The sequence below is a fragment of the Epinephelus lanceolatus genome, chromosome 23 (genome assembly GCF_041903045.1).
Source record: "Epinephelus lanceolatus isolate andai-2023 chromosome 23, ASM4190304v1, whole genome shotgun sequence".
Taxonomy (NCBI): domain Eukaryota; kingdom Metazoa; phylum Chordata; class Actinopteri; order Perciformes; family Serranidae; genus Epinephelus; species Epinephelus lanceolatus.
The window spans coordinates 1,110,001-1,125,000 of record NC_135756.1 but is presented as its reverse complement, the minus strand read 5'-3'; the positions used below and the strand labels follow the sequence as shown (position 1 = coordinate 1,125,000).

Here is a 15,000-nt window from a genome sequence, read left to right as displayed (position 1 = left end):
ATTTTCCAAGATACTTTTTCAATCTGTGAAAACAAGTAAAAAAAAAAACAAAAACAAAATAAAGAGCTTTAGGGGCTGAAATTTTTTTTTTTTTTGGCCAGTGTCTGTTTTTGTAGTACTCATTTTGGCCACAAGAGGCTGAAGTGCACGACTACCTCTCGTTCTAAAACAGATTAAAAGGATTTAAGTTTTCTTGTAACAGCAGATCTGCAGATTAAACAGTCATGTTACATAACTTGCTAACAATATATGCACATTATATTTAGAGTGAAAGGAGAAATTAAAACTCACCCGGAAGAAAACGTGAATGATTTTAGACAACAAGCAAAAATGTTTTGAATGGAAAAAGATTTTTCTTTTCACCTGTTTCACAGATGAAAAAGAGAAAAACATTTAACTTAGAAAGATGATCCTGGCAAAACCTTTTCTTTCACCTGTTCTTGAGTCATAAACTCAGGAGAGAAGACCGTTTATATCAGATTTAGAAAATTAATCCCAGAATTTTTCTTTCTTCCCGCTCAGGTCCTCCACAGGCACAAAAATAAGTGAAATCAATACCAGAGAAAATACTCAGTCCAAAAAATATCAAGACTGCATAGGATTTGTCAAACCTATATTCAACCAGGATGCACACACTGACATGTTCTCCAAATATGGTCATGCTAAAGTGTTTTCCTAATTAAATTTCCATCGGCTGAGAAATACTAACCAGGATTAGCACACTTGTTACGTGTCATTTGAAGCCGTTATTTCCTGGACGTCTTTTATCTGATTATCTGACACATCAAGCTATCCAAACTTCATTATGTCAAATATCTGTAGATATTTAGTGTTTTAACGCCGGCAGACAAGTTCTTAATGATATGAAACACAGCTCAGAGGTGATCAGGGCCTTAAATGTGTCAGTGTGTTGAGCTAACGAGCTTCTCTATTTCCTGTTGTATCCACACAGGTTTCATCACGGTGTTTTCTGCTCTCTCAGCCTCGAGACAAACGGGAGACGCAGAAGAAGAGAGGGTAGAAATAAAAAAGGCGGCTGACACAGAATCAACAGCATTTGTATTTGGCACATAATGAGATCATTAAGTCAGAATCACAGGGTAAATGTTTTAAACTACACTTAAATTTCTTATCTTAAGAAAAGCAGATAATTAAGTCCGGATCACGAGATAAGAAAAATACCTCTGTGATGATTTTGCTTGCAGAGTTTTGTTATTTTTATCTCCATGACTTTTACCTTGTAGCAGTTTGACTTCATTAGACATGTTAATTATATTTTCTTTCTTTTGTCCTCTGTACTTAAACTAAAACATCCTGATCGTCTGAGTCGTGTTAGAAAAAGGCAGAAATGTTCGGAGGGACTTAGACGCCACGGACATGTAATAAAACTTTGTTGTGTGTGTTGAGACTGACCGTCACGCCGCTGTCGGTCTGCGTCTCCTTGTAGGTGAAGTTACAGACGGCCCAGGCCAGGTAGTACGTGGACATGCGTGGCGTGCGGGCGAAGCGGTTGGTCTGCCAGCCGTCCTCGTCCGCCAGCGAGGTGCTCTCCACGGGCATATTGGAGAGCGAGGTGTACTGAGGGTCGTGGCGGAGGGTGAGGGTGAACGTGGCCTTGTAGACGGGCTCGTCGAAGCAGGGGAAGGCCTTCCTGGCGTGGATCGGACTGAACTGAGTCACCGCCAGGTACCTGCGAGAGAAACAACAGAGCCGTGTTACTGTCAGATAAAAAAGAGAAATGACTTTCAGAGAGGCTTAAAATGGTTCAAGGGATGACGATGAGATTATTTTCAGCACTGCAAACCATTTTGCAAAGTCACTCACTCTACGTGCAGAAAACAAACTCCAGCTGGATGAAAAACTGACACAGAATTGGGACACTTCTGGCTCTGGTTGGACCTTTACCTGATCTAAGGTCAGGTGTTGATCATAAATCAATGCTGACGTTACAACAGCTTCTGTAAATGCTGGAAAAACTGTTGTCTCGCTTGATGTTCCAGGATTTCCTGCATATTCATATATTTGTGGCAGCTCGCCACGATTTAAACATCTGCTGCCACAGATAGACTTTCTATTTTTGGCACTGGACTGTTCGTCAGGAGAACTGCTGGAATATATAAACCATTCAGACTTTCCACGTCCACATATGACGTCCAAGGTACCCTGGGTGTGTTGGTTGTTGACGTTCTGGGACGCCGTGTCAACTTCAGCCTGTTACATGCATTGTCTGTTTTCAAAATACACTTCTGTTTTCACAGGAAATGTACAGTTTGATACAGTCTCTTTCAAAATAAAAGCACTACGTCGGTACACCAACTGATGTTTTTTTCCTTCAACAACACACACACACACACGTGGTTACGTTTAGCCGACACACACACACGTGGTTACGTTTAGCCAACACACACACACGTGGTTACGTTTAGCCAACACACACACGTGGTTACGTTTAGCCAACACACACACGTGGTTACGTTTAGCCAACACACACACGTGGTTACATTTAGCCAACACACACAGGTGGTTACATTTAGCCAACACAGAGGTGGTTACATTTAGTTGACACACACACGTGGTTATGTTTAGCCAACACACACACACGGTTACATTTAGCTGACACACACACGGTTACATTTAGCTGACACACACACATGGTTACGTTTAGCCAACACACACACATGGTTATGTTTAGCCGACACACACACCTGGTTACGTTTAGCCGACATACAGGTGGTTATGTTTAGCCGACACATACACATGGTTATGTTTAGCCGACACACACACATGGTTATGTTTAGCCAACACACACACATGGTTATGTTTAGCCGACACACACACATGGTTACGTTTAGCCAACACACACACATGATTATGTTTAGCCAACACACACACATGGTTATGTTTAGCCGACACACACACATGGTTACGTTTAGCCGACATACAGGTGGTTATGTTTAGCCGACACATACACACGTGGTTATGTTTAGCCAACACACACACATGATTATGTTTAGCCGACACACACACATGGTTATGTTTAGCCGACACACACACATGGTTACGTTTAGCCGACATACAGGTGGTTATGTTTAGCCGACACATACACACGTGGTTATGTTTAGCCAACACACACACATGGTTACGTTTAGCCGACATACAGGTGGTAACGTTTAGCCAACACACACACACTTGGTTACATTTAGCTGACACACACACGGTTACGTTTAGCCGACACACACACACACGTGGTTACATTTAGCCAACACACAGGTGGTTACATTTAGCTGACACACACACATGGTTACGTTTAGCCGACACACACACACACGTGGTTACATTTAGCCAACACACACGTGGTTACATTTAGCTGACACACACACATGGTTACGTTTAGCCAACACACACACGTGGTTATGTTTAGCCAACACACACACATGGTTACGTTTAGCCGACATACAGGTGGTAACGTTTAGCCGACACACACACCTGGTTACGTTTAGCTGACATACAGGTGGTTATGTTTAGCTGACACACACATGTGGTTACGTTTTGCCGACACACACATGTGGTTACGTTTAGCCGACACACACACGTGGTTACGTTTAGCCGACATACACACGTGGTTACGTTTTGCCGACACACACACGTGGTTACGTTTAGCCGACACACACACACATGGTTATGTTTAGCCGACACACACACACATGGTTACGTTTAGCCAACACACACACGTGGTTACGTTTAGCCGACACACACACACATGGTTACGTTTAGCCGACACACACACACATGGTTATGTTTAGCCGACACACACACACATGGTTACGTTTAGCCGACACACACACACATGGTTACGTTTAGCCGACACACACACACATGGTTATGTTTAGCCGACACACACACACATGGTTACGTTTAGCCGACACACACACACATGGTTATGTTTAGCCAACACACACACGTGGTTACATTTAGCCGACACACCAAGCGCCAGTTTTCGACGACTTCTGAGTGAAACCAGGTTGAATCAGCGGAGGCTGGCAGTGAGCTGAGCTGACAGACTCTACAGTTTTTCTTTACAGATTATATTGATGCCAAACTGATGAGAATACTGTCGACATATGTCGGCTTTTATCTTGTGTTTCTGTGTTTCTAGTTATGTGTTTTTGCAGACATGTAAAGAATTGTTAATATGTTTTATGTCTTAAAGGGAGTTTGGCGTCATATTTTCCACCAGGAGCAGGATGGGAAATAATCTCAAAGGGAATCTAGTTGTACTCTGTAAACGATGACGCTGCAAGATCCCCACTTTTGATAAAACCTCCCAGTGTATGGTGGGTATAACCTGCTGCTCTCTGTAGCTTCATACCTGGTGTACAAGCATCTAAATGGTATCGATCCTTTTAACCAAACCTCGGCAAGAAAGCCAAGAAGCAGATTTCCCAAATGTGGAACCTTTGAGAGAAACATTAAACAAATAAAAAGCTTTTGGCTGATCTGGTGAACACAAACCAGCCTGTGTGACTTTAATGGTACATCATTGGTAAATTAATTGCTGACCCTAATGTCTTTGGTGTGCCTCATAAAACCTATAATGGCAGTGAGCTGACTCAATAATATGATTACACAACAGCCTCTCTGTAAAGTTTACAGCCATTATTCATCAGAAGCATCTGGTCAGAGCGGACCAGCAGAGACTGCAGCACAGAAACCCCATCGCTCACGTTAACCCCCCCGTGGAGTGCACTGAAATGAGCGAGGGTGCTTCACTTTTATTGCTTATGAATTCACTTTTCATTCGTGAGAGGAGGGTTGTGTTATTTTTTTAAAAGTTACAGTTTCACTTTACATCAGAGGTCCTTGTGGATCCATTCACCTCCAAGAAACTGAGACCGGCCAGGTCCAAATTACTCTCAGGCTAATGAGGTTCCCTCTGCTGCCACAGAGACTCTCGTCCTCCCTCTGTCGTCGCATCTCTACACCTTCTTTTAATTTCCCTGTTCTTCACTCTTTCCCCTCCTCTTCCTCCCAGCTCTTGGACCTGTTTGTTAATGTGATATCAGAGCTGGACTGTTGTTGTGTTTCTGAGGCAGATGGAAAGTGTGAACTGGAAAAAACAGGATGACGTATTGTTGCTTTTTTAGCATCACGCTGCTGCTGCTGCTGCCCGTGTTCTCTCTCTGCTTGGATGTGCTCAGGTCGGCCGTGTTTGGATCCAAGTCCTCCAAATTAAGGAACTCATTGTTCATCCGTGTCCTCAAGGACAACACGAGCCTCGTCTGATCAGACGTCACCTTCTGAAGGACGACTAACTCTGTCTATGTCCCCAAAACTGTCACAAATCACTGCTGAGGAATCAATCTGTCGAGACAGCACTGTGGTTAAGGATTGGTTGGATAGAGTAAAGTTTTTTGATCCTGTCTTGTCTTCAGGACTTTAAGACACAAGTTTGTCTTCAGGACATTAAGGCACAAGTTTGTCTCCAGGACTTTGAGACACAAGTTTGTCTCCAGGACTTTAAGACACAAGTTTGTCTTCAGGACTTTAAGACACAAGTTTGTCTTCAGGACTTTAAGGCACAAGTTTGTCTTCAGGACATTAAGGCACAAGTTTGTCTCCAGGACTTTGAGACACAAGTTTGTCTCCAGGACTTTAAGACACAAGTTTGTCTCCAGGACTTTAAGGCACAAGTTTGTCTCCAGGACTTTGAGACACAAGTTTGTCTCCAGGACTTTAAGACACAAGTTTGTCTCCAGGACTTTAAGACACAAGTTTGTCTTCAGGACTTTAAGACACAAGTTTGTCTTCAGGACTTTGAGACACAAGTTTGTCTTCAGGACTTTAAGACACAAGTTTGTCTCCAGGACTTTGAGACACAAGTTTGTCTTCAGGACTTTAAAACACAAGTTTGTCTCCAGGACTTTGAGACACAAGTTTGTTTCCAGGACTTTAAGACACAAGTTTGTCTTCAGGACTTTGAGACACAAGTTTGTCTTCAGGACTTTAAGACACAAGTTTGTCTCCAGGACTTTAAGACACAAGTTTGTCTCCAGGACTTTAAGACACAAGTTTGTCTTCAGGACTTTAAGACACAAGTTTGTCTCCAGGACTTTAAGACACAAGTTTGTCTTCAGGACTTTAAGACACAAGTTTGTCTTCAGGACTTTAAGACACAAGTTTGTCTTCAGGACTTTGAGACACAAGTTTGTCTTCAGGACTTTAAGACACAAGTTTGTCTTCAGGACTTTGAGACACAAGTTTGTCTTCAGGACTTTAAGACACAAGTTTGTCTCCAGGACTTTAAGACACAAGTTTGTCTCCAGGACTTTAAGACACAAGTTTGTTTCCAGGACTTTAAGACACAAGTTTGTCTTCAGGACTTTGAGACACAAGTTTGTCTTCAGGACTTTAAGACACAAGTTTGTCTCCAGGACTTTAAGACACAAGTTTGTCTCCAGGACTTTAAGACACAAGTTTGTCTTCAGGACTTTAAGACACAAGTTTGTCTCCAGGACTTTAAGACACAAGTTTGTCTTCAGGACTTTAAGACACAAGTTTGTCTTCAGGACTTTGAGACACAAGTTTGTCTTCAGGACTTTAAGACACAAGTTTGTCTTCAGGACTTTGAGACACAAGTTTGTCTTCAGGACTTTAAGACACAAGTTTGTCTTCAGGACTTTGAGACACAAGTTTGTCTTCAGGACTTTGAGACAGATGGTCCTGAAGTTTTAGGAAACAGATGATGGTTTGGATTAGAATGAACAGATTTCTGACAGAAAGCCCTGAAGGTTAACTGATCCATGTGCTGTTTCCTGTGTGTTAGTGGAGTCAGTTTAAAGTCAGCTTCACTGAACTTATTATTTATGTGTTGTTTTGATCTTTTATGGCCCAAAGTAACAAATAAAGCTGCAGCAGCTCTTCTTTAACATCTGTGTTAAATGATCAGATGATATTGTCTCATATCGATCGCAGGACCCTGAATCACATTGAATCAAAACTGCATTGTGGGGGACTTTGTGACATCGGTAAATATTGCATCGTTTTCCAAAGAATCAATACGGTATCACATCTGGATGAAACTGGTGATTTACACTCCTCATTAACAGGTCCAGTTACAGTGTGTCAGCCATCAAGCACAAACGTATCATCAGGAGTATTTCTGATTGGTTTTGTTCTTGGCTCCACTCGGGATTGTTCTCCACAGATCCATTCAGATCTCTCAAACTGTCTCAAAATAAGGTGTAAATAGTGTTTTGCCATAAATCAGTCCTGCTCATTGATGCACAACATTTCCCACGAGGCTCTGCCACAGCCAGAGACGTTGAAGGCAGCAGCCTGAGTCTGCACTGTCTCACATTGTACATCATTACACTGACGAAGCCTAATTTGCTTCACATTTGGCCCTGGATCCAAACGATGTCATTAAATGAAATGTCGAGTTAAGCAGAATTGCTGTTGTATTAAACGACCCGTGAAGTGACCCATAATTCAATTCATCATATTCTCACATCTGGCTTTAAATCTTGTGCTGTGTGACTCGGGTCAAAGCTCCGACACCCACAACTGGAGTCCTGGAATAAATCCATAAATGTTGAATAAAGCAGGATTCTGTTTGAGTCTTTGAACCTTTCACAGCTATCAAAGAAGAAATTTGAGGTGGAATCAGAGTTCGGAGGGTTAAAGGATAATCCTGTGAAGTCGGCGCCGACAGGTCGGCTGCCTCACGCTCAAGTTTTTTACAAGAAGACTTTCTAACTTGTTCAGATTTTCTTGTTGGGTGTGAAAAAGGAGCTTCGCAGAGAGAGATAATCCAAAATAAACACGAGGACATGTTCTGTTTCCTCCTGATTTCTTTAAGCCGGGCTGAATGTTTCACTATCGCAGCTTTGTCACGTCCGTCTGTCAGTCAGCTGACAGAAACAGGAAGCAAATTAAAACTCCAGCAAATAATCCCTCGCAAAACTTTACGTTATCGCACTCCTGCATTTTTCACCGGCTGTTTGTGGAGGGAGAGATGAAAGGAGTATAAAGGAGGAGGAGGAGGAGGAGGAGGAGAGGGGAGTGCAGGTGGAGAGAGGAGGAGAGGGAAAAAAGGAAAGATGGAAATAAAAAGAGGGAACAAAAGTGAAGGAGCAGGAGGAAGAGGAGAAAAGTATCAGGAGCCGCCACGAAGCACTAAATATTCAAAACAGAGGAGGTTCACTGGAGGAGGAAGATAAAGAGGAAGAATAGAGGCAGAGAAGAAGAAAGATGATGAGGGAGCAATGGGAGGACCACGAGGAAGAGGCTCTTGCCTTTTGCCAGGCCGCCATTGTAAATAAGAATTTGTTCTTAATGACTTGCCTGGTTAAATAAAGCTTAAATAAAAACAAAATTAAAAAAGGAGGAAGATGAGGGAGGATCAAAGGAGAAAAAGGAGAGGAAGAGAAAGAAAATATGAAAGAGAGGAAGAGGAGGATGTGAGGAGAAGGAGGTGACAAGGGAGGAAGTAAAGAAAGGAGAAAAGAAAGATAAAAAAAGTGAAAGAATTCAGGGGTATTTGGGGAAGAGAGGAGAAGAAAAGGAAAGGAGGAGCACTGAGTGGAAGAGGGAAGAAGGAGAGAAACTGAAAGGAGGGGCAGAGAGAGGTCAAGGAGAGAGGAGGAGCTGGAGGAGAGGCAGGAGGAAGAAGAAAGATGATGAGGGAGAAATGGGAGGACCACGAGGAAGAGGTGGAGGAGGAAGATGAGGGAAGATCAAAGGAGAAGAAGGAGAGGGACAAGAAGAAAATGTGAAAGAGAGGAAGAGCAGAACAAGAGGGGGATGAGAGATGAGGAGAGAGTTGAAGAGGAAGAGGAGGATGTGAGGAGAAGGAGGTGAGAGGGGAGGAAGTAAAGAAGTGAAAGAATTCAGGGGTATTTGGGGAAGAGAGGAGAAGAAAAGGAAAGGAGGAGCACTGAGAGGAGTGGAAGAGGGCAGAAGGAGAGAAACTGAAAGGAGGTGTAGAGAGACGAGGTAAAGGAGAGAGGAGGAGCTGGAGGAGAAGCAGGAGGAAGAACAGAGGAAGATGAGTGACTGGAGGAAAAGAGGTGGAAAAAAGGAGGGACAGAAAGAGGAAGATAGAAAACTGAAGACGTGCAAGATGAAAGAGGAAGAGAGGAAGAGGAGCTATGAGGAGGAGTGAGAAGGAGAGGAGGAGGAGGAAGTGGTTGACTTGGGGTGGTGCGATGAAGAAATGTTTAAAAGAACGAAAAAGGAGAAAAAAGATTGGGAGGAGAACATGCAGGGGAAAAAGGAGGAAGAGGGGGAGAGAAGGCGAAAAAAGGAGGGAGGATATGTGAGGAAAAGGAGGAGGAGGATGGAGGGGAGAAAGATGAGATGGAGGAGTGGAGGTAGGAGGAAAAAGATAACCAAGACAAGGAGGAGGGGGGAGAAATGAGACAGAGAAGGAGTGAAGGTAAGAGGGAGGAAAAGAGGAGGAAGGAGGGCAGAAAAATGAGAGCGGGTGGAGGTAGGAGGAGGAAGGAAAAGAGGAGAATGGGGAAGGAGGAGAAAAAGATGGAATGGAGGAGTGTAGGGAGAAGAAAAAATAGAGGAAGGAAAATGGGAAATGGAGAAAGGGAGAGAGGAAGAGGAGCTTGAGGGCTGGAGGTAGGAGGAGGAAGGAAAAGAGGAGAAGGAGAAAGAGGAGGAAGAAAGATGTGAAAGATAAGTAGAGGTAAGGAGAAGTGAAGGGGGGGAAGAGGAGAAAGGAGGGGAGAAAGATGAGTGGTAGTAGGAGGGGGGAAGGAAAAGAGAAGAAGAGGGAAGGAGGAGGGAAGAAAGATGAGATGAGGAGGAGTGGAGGGAGGAGGAGGAAGAGGTGAAGAATAAGGAGCAGAAAGAGGTGAACAACAGAGTCAGTGAGAAGAAAAAAAAGAGATGATGAAGGAAGGAGGAGGAGGATAGATGGAGGAAGAAACAGAATAATAAACAGAGGCTGAGCGAGGCAGAAAGAAAGACAGAGAGCGAGAGAATAATGGAGAGAGCCTGAGAGGGGCGAGATAAAGAGAGAATCTATTAGACGACAGGACGAGTCTGTTACACACTCACACACACACACACACACACACACACACACACACACACACGAGACGTGACATCGTGCAGGTTGCCAACAGTCACTGCTGCCAGGGTAACGCTTGTTGTCACAGTAATCCTGATTGACAACCAAGCCGACAGCGTTGCCCCGGCAACCACGACATATAAACACACATAAATATGTAAACACTCACACACACCCACACACACACACACACACACACGCTCATGCATGAATTCATGCGGCGAGGCTTCGCTTCGTCTCCCAAATGCCGAGAAGGAAAAAATGAAAATGACATCATTTCCTGCTGTAATGTTTGCCATTATGTTTGTGCGGAGACACCACAGAAGAAGAAGAGGAGTACACAGGCACGTTAATGACATGCTGAACATGCACACACACACACATTCACACACACGCAGAAACACACACACACACATACACATTCACACACATGCAGAAACACACACCTCATTCAGATTCAGAGATGTGACTGAAGGCGAAACTGTTGAGTCAGGTGCTTTTCTGTGTGTGTGTGTGTGTGTGTGTGCACATTTATGCCTATGCGTGTCACAAGTGTGATTCAGTTCTATATCTATCTCACACACACACACACACACACACACACACACACACACACACACACACACACACAGGACACACTGATCTCTTTAAGCAACGTCTCAAATTGCAATTCCCTGCTTTCACATTGAAACGACTGCAGTGTGTGTGTGTGTGTGTGAGTGTGTGTGTTGCAGCTATAGTTTTACACAGGAAGTCGATGAAGAGGCTGATTCATCATGTTTGGTGTAAAATATATAATAATATATGGCGACTGATGGAGGAGAGTTTATTGATGGAACGAGGGAGAAGGAGATGAGGGTGTAGGAGATAAGAGGTGATCAAGGAAGTGAGGATGTAGGGGATAAAAGCGGATCGAGGAGGTGAGGATGAGGAGATACAGGTGGGGAAGAAGACGTAAGGATGTAGGGATAAGATGGGGTCAAGGAGGTAAGGATGTAGGGATAAGATGGGGTCAAGGAGGTAAGGATGTAGGGATAAGATGGGGTCAAGGAGGTAAGGATGTAGGGATAAGATGGGGTCAAGGAGGTAAGGATGTAGGGGATAAGATGGGGTCAAGGAGGTAAGGATGTAGAGGATAAGATGGGGTCAAGGAGGTAAGGATGTAGGGATAAGACGTAGGGGATAAGACGGGGTCAAGGAGGTAAGGATGTAGGGGATAAGATGGGGTCAAGGAGGTAAGGATGTAGAGGATAAGATGGGGTCAAGGAGGTAAGGATGTAGGGATAAGACGTAGGGGATAAGACGGGGTCAAGGAGGTAAGGATGTAGGGGATAAGACGGGGTCAAGGAGGTAAGGATGTAGGCATAAGATGTAGGGGATAAGACGGGGTCAAGAAGGTAAGGATGTATGGGATAAGACGGGGTCAAGGAGGTAAGGATGTAGGGGATAAGATGGGGTCAAGGAGGTAAGGATGTAGGGATAAGACGTAGGGGATAAGACGGGGTCAAGGAGGTAAGGATGTAGGGGATAAGACGGGGTCAAGGAGGTAAGGATGTAGGGATAAGACGTAGGGGATAAGACGGGGTCAAGGAGGTAAGGATGTAGGGGATAAGACGGGGTCAAGGAGGTAAGGATGTAGGGGATAAGACGGGGTCAAGGAGGTAAGGATGTAGGGGATAAGACAAGGTCCAGGACGTAAGGATGTAGGGGATAAAAAGGGGTCTAGGATGTGAGGATGTAGGGGATAAAAGGGGGTCCACACCAACAGAGAGACTGAAGCAGGTACAAACAAACATGGAGGACACTCTGTCCAAACATGGAGGACACTCTGAGTCATGGCAGGCCAGCAGCTCAGGGTGCTACAGGACATATTATAATATTTGGCTGCAGTGTTTTTGCTATAAGGAGTCAAAGGAAGGTTTGCTGATGTTGAGCTGCAGTGAACATGATGATCATGAGTCACACAGAACCAACAGGACGAGGTTTCTCAGGTCTCAGCTGTTCTCAGCAACAGGTGAGTTATCATTATTGTTCCTCGTGCTCGCTGCCTCATGAGACCGTCATGTCTATATTACACATTAGGAGAAATATTAAAGCTACACTGATCGATATTTTGGGAACAATGGATGACTGATTTTTGTTGATGCTGTTTTACAGCAGAGTTTCTGTCTGGTTCAGTTTCTGCACTCGACCTGCTCAGCAGACAGACGCAGACGCTGTGGCTGTCCTGAATGATGTCATCCAGCAGCGTTTCACCGGACAGCGAGGAGGGATATCTAAGCACTGGTTAGATGGAGGGAAGTTAACCACAGTTCATTCACACATACTGCACACAGTGTTTTGACACACAGCTGGTTGAAAATGGGCGAAGTACCCTTCTAAGGGCAGGGCTGCTTGATTGACAGGCTGTCTGAGAGGCGTTGCCACCAACTGCTGCTGTCTGTCGGTACGTTTCCATGACGACAGAGAAAATAAATTCATTGTGTCAGTCTTAAAATACACGTAAACATGTTAGTGTGACTGACACAGGACTTTTAAACCAGACGTAAACACGTTAGTCTGACTTAAACCAGACTTTTAAAACAGACGTAAACATGTTCGTCCGACTTAAACCAGACTTTTAAAACAGACGTAAACATGTTAGTCCGACTTAAACCGGACTTTAAAAACAGACTTAAACATGTTCATCCGATTTAGACCGGACTTTAAAAACAGACTTAAACATGTTAGTGTGACTTAAACCGGACTTTTAAAATACACGTAAACATGTCAGTCTGACTTAAACCGGACTTTTAAAACAGACGTAAACATGTTAGTGTGACTTAAACCGGACTTTTAAAATACACGTAAACATGTCAGTCTGACTTAAAACGGACTTTTAAAACAGACGTAAACATGTTAGTGTGACTTAAACCGGACTTTTAAAATACACGTAAACATGTTAGTCTGACTTAAACTGGACTTTTAAAACAGACGTAATCATGTTAGTCCGACTTAAACCGGACTTTTAAAATACACATAAACATGTTAGTCCGACTTAAACCGGACTTTTAAAACAGACGTAAACATGTTAGTCCGACTTAAACCGGACTTTCAAAACAGACGTAAACATGTTAGTCTGACTTAATCCGGACTTTTAAAACAGACGTAAACATGTCAGTGTGAGTGAAATGGTCCTGCAGTGAATGTGTCACAGTGGGACTAACACACCCAGATCATGTGACTCCTGCATGTATACAGTCAATCAGACCCAAACTGGCCGAGGCGCTCTGAGCATGCTCCACAGTTTCCGCCCCGGGCTTTGACCCGGAAGTCCAATAGCATTAAATGTGTAAGAGAAGAAGAAGCCGGTAACAACATGGAGAAATCTACATCCAGAGCCGTGACTTTTTGGACGGACCAAATGTACAGAGTTGTAAAGTTGTCCACCATGGTAGCAGTTAGCTGCTAGCTAACCGTAGCTAACTTGTTTGTCCATTGTTTGGTCTGTGACGTAATAGGTCAACAGGAAAAAGGTCCAATACTAACAAGCTGAAAGGGGGCATATCTCCACCTATCGTAGAGGAGTCGCACATACTTGGCTCAATAAATGGATTCCCCTCCCGTGCTTGTGTACTGGGACAAGGACAGTAGGCCAGTTAGATGCTCCACTTCACTGTGACTGGAAACAGACTGAGTGAGTCAGATCCACCCTCGCTCCTCCAAATATGGTCATCTCTGGCTGGAACGTGAGGCTTCAACACAGCAGTCCATAAACCAACGGGTGACGTCACGGTTGCTACGTCGAGGCCGTTTCAGCTGTGTATTTTATTTTCTGAATGTAACTTATGGTTCAGTCTGTGATGTATCATGACTTTAATAATAATCCATTTAATAGCTGTTGAGATTTTTCACTCTGAGATGAAGTGAGTGGACACAGGAGAGTCACATGTCCCTGTCAGGTCCTGAGTGACATCTCAGATTCATGAAGACCTCCATCACACAGCAGTATTTCGTCTCCCTCCTCCTCCTCCTCCTCCTCCTCCTCCTCCTCCTCTTCCTCGTCTTCGTCCTCGGTGTGTGTGAGACTGAATGAATGCATTAAGTTGCTCCAGTTGACTGCCATGTAATATAGGTTTCCTTCTGACACACGCTGCAGAGAGGGAGAGCGCAGTATCGATCTGAAACATCTCATCTGAGCTCTGGACGAATCTATCAGAGAGAGAGAAGCTCAGTGATGAAGAGGAGAGAGGTGGACCCGCTGACCAATCAGCTTCTGTCTCCCCTCCATTAAAGCGCAGACTCTCAGCCAACCTTCGTTAATCAGCCATCTCTCTCGTTAACACTGCGACATCTTTGTTCCTCATCAGCCGCCACCTCGTTAGCTGCCTCGTTAACTGTAATTCCTCTCCTCGTTACAGGAAGCAAAAACAGCCTCTGTCTGATGAAAAAGTTCCTCGCAGGATCTGAGGAGGAGGAAATAAAAGAACGCAGCTCTGTCGGGTGTTTGGGTTTCTGTTAGAAGTCTGAGCTTTGGGAACGTTCTGACGCTCATGGCGGGAACATTTTATCAACACGAGGGAACGATTTCATGACGACAAACGCGGAGCAGAGGGTCTGTGTGGGTTTGTGTTTGTGCAGCAGAGCAAAGTGCAAACAGGCCGGGGTGAAGCAGAGTTTAGATCAGAGACATAAATACGCTCTCAGCCAATCACAGCGAAGCACGACGAGCTCCACAAATCAGCAGCCACGGACAGACGGTGGTTTTATTTTGTTTAATGGCAGAAATAAATAAACGTTAAAGTCATTTATGGACGGCATCAATCTGAATCTGCTTCGGTTTGAATTCTACTGTCTCTCACGTCATAAACGATGACATCATGTCATAAAATGTGACTCAGCAGAAACTAGATTAAAACATGAGACGGCGGTTCTGT

The 15,000-nt window shown here is 44.1% G+C and overlaps 1 protein-coding gene across 1 annotated transcript in view; it reads right to left on the bottom strand.

The window, feature by feature from the left end:
- The window catches only part of LOC117249410 (thyrotropin-releasing hormone-degrading ectoenzyme-like), a 282,617-nt gene that overhangs the window by 249,600 nt on the left and 18,017 nt on the right, over positions 1-15,000 (bottom strand). Inside the window, exon 3 of the mRNA XM_033615055.2 lies at positions 1,414-1,690. Coding sequence (XP_033470946.1) covers positions 1,414-1,690 — 277 coding nt within the window. The remainder of the gene's footprint in view (positions 1-1,413; positions 1,691-15,000) is intronic.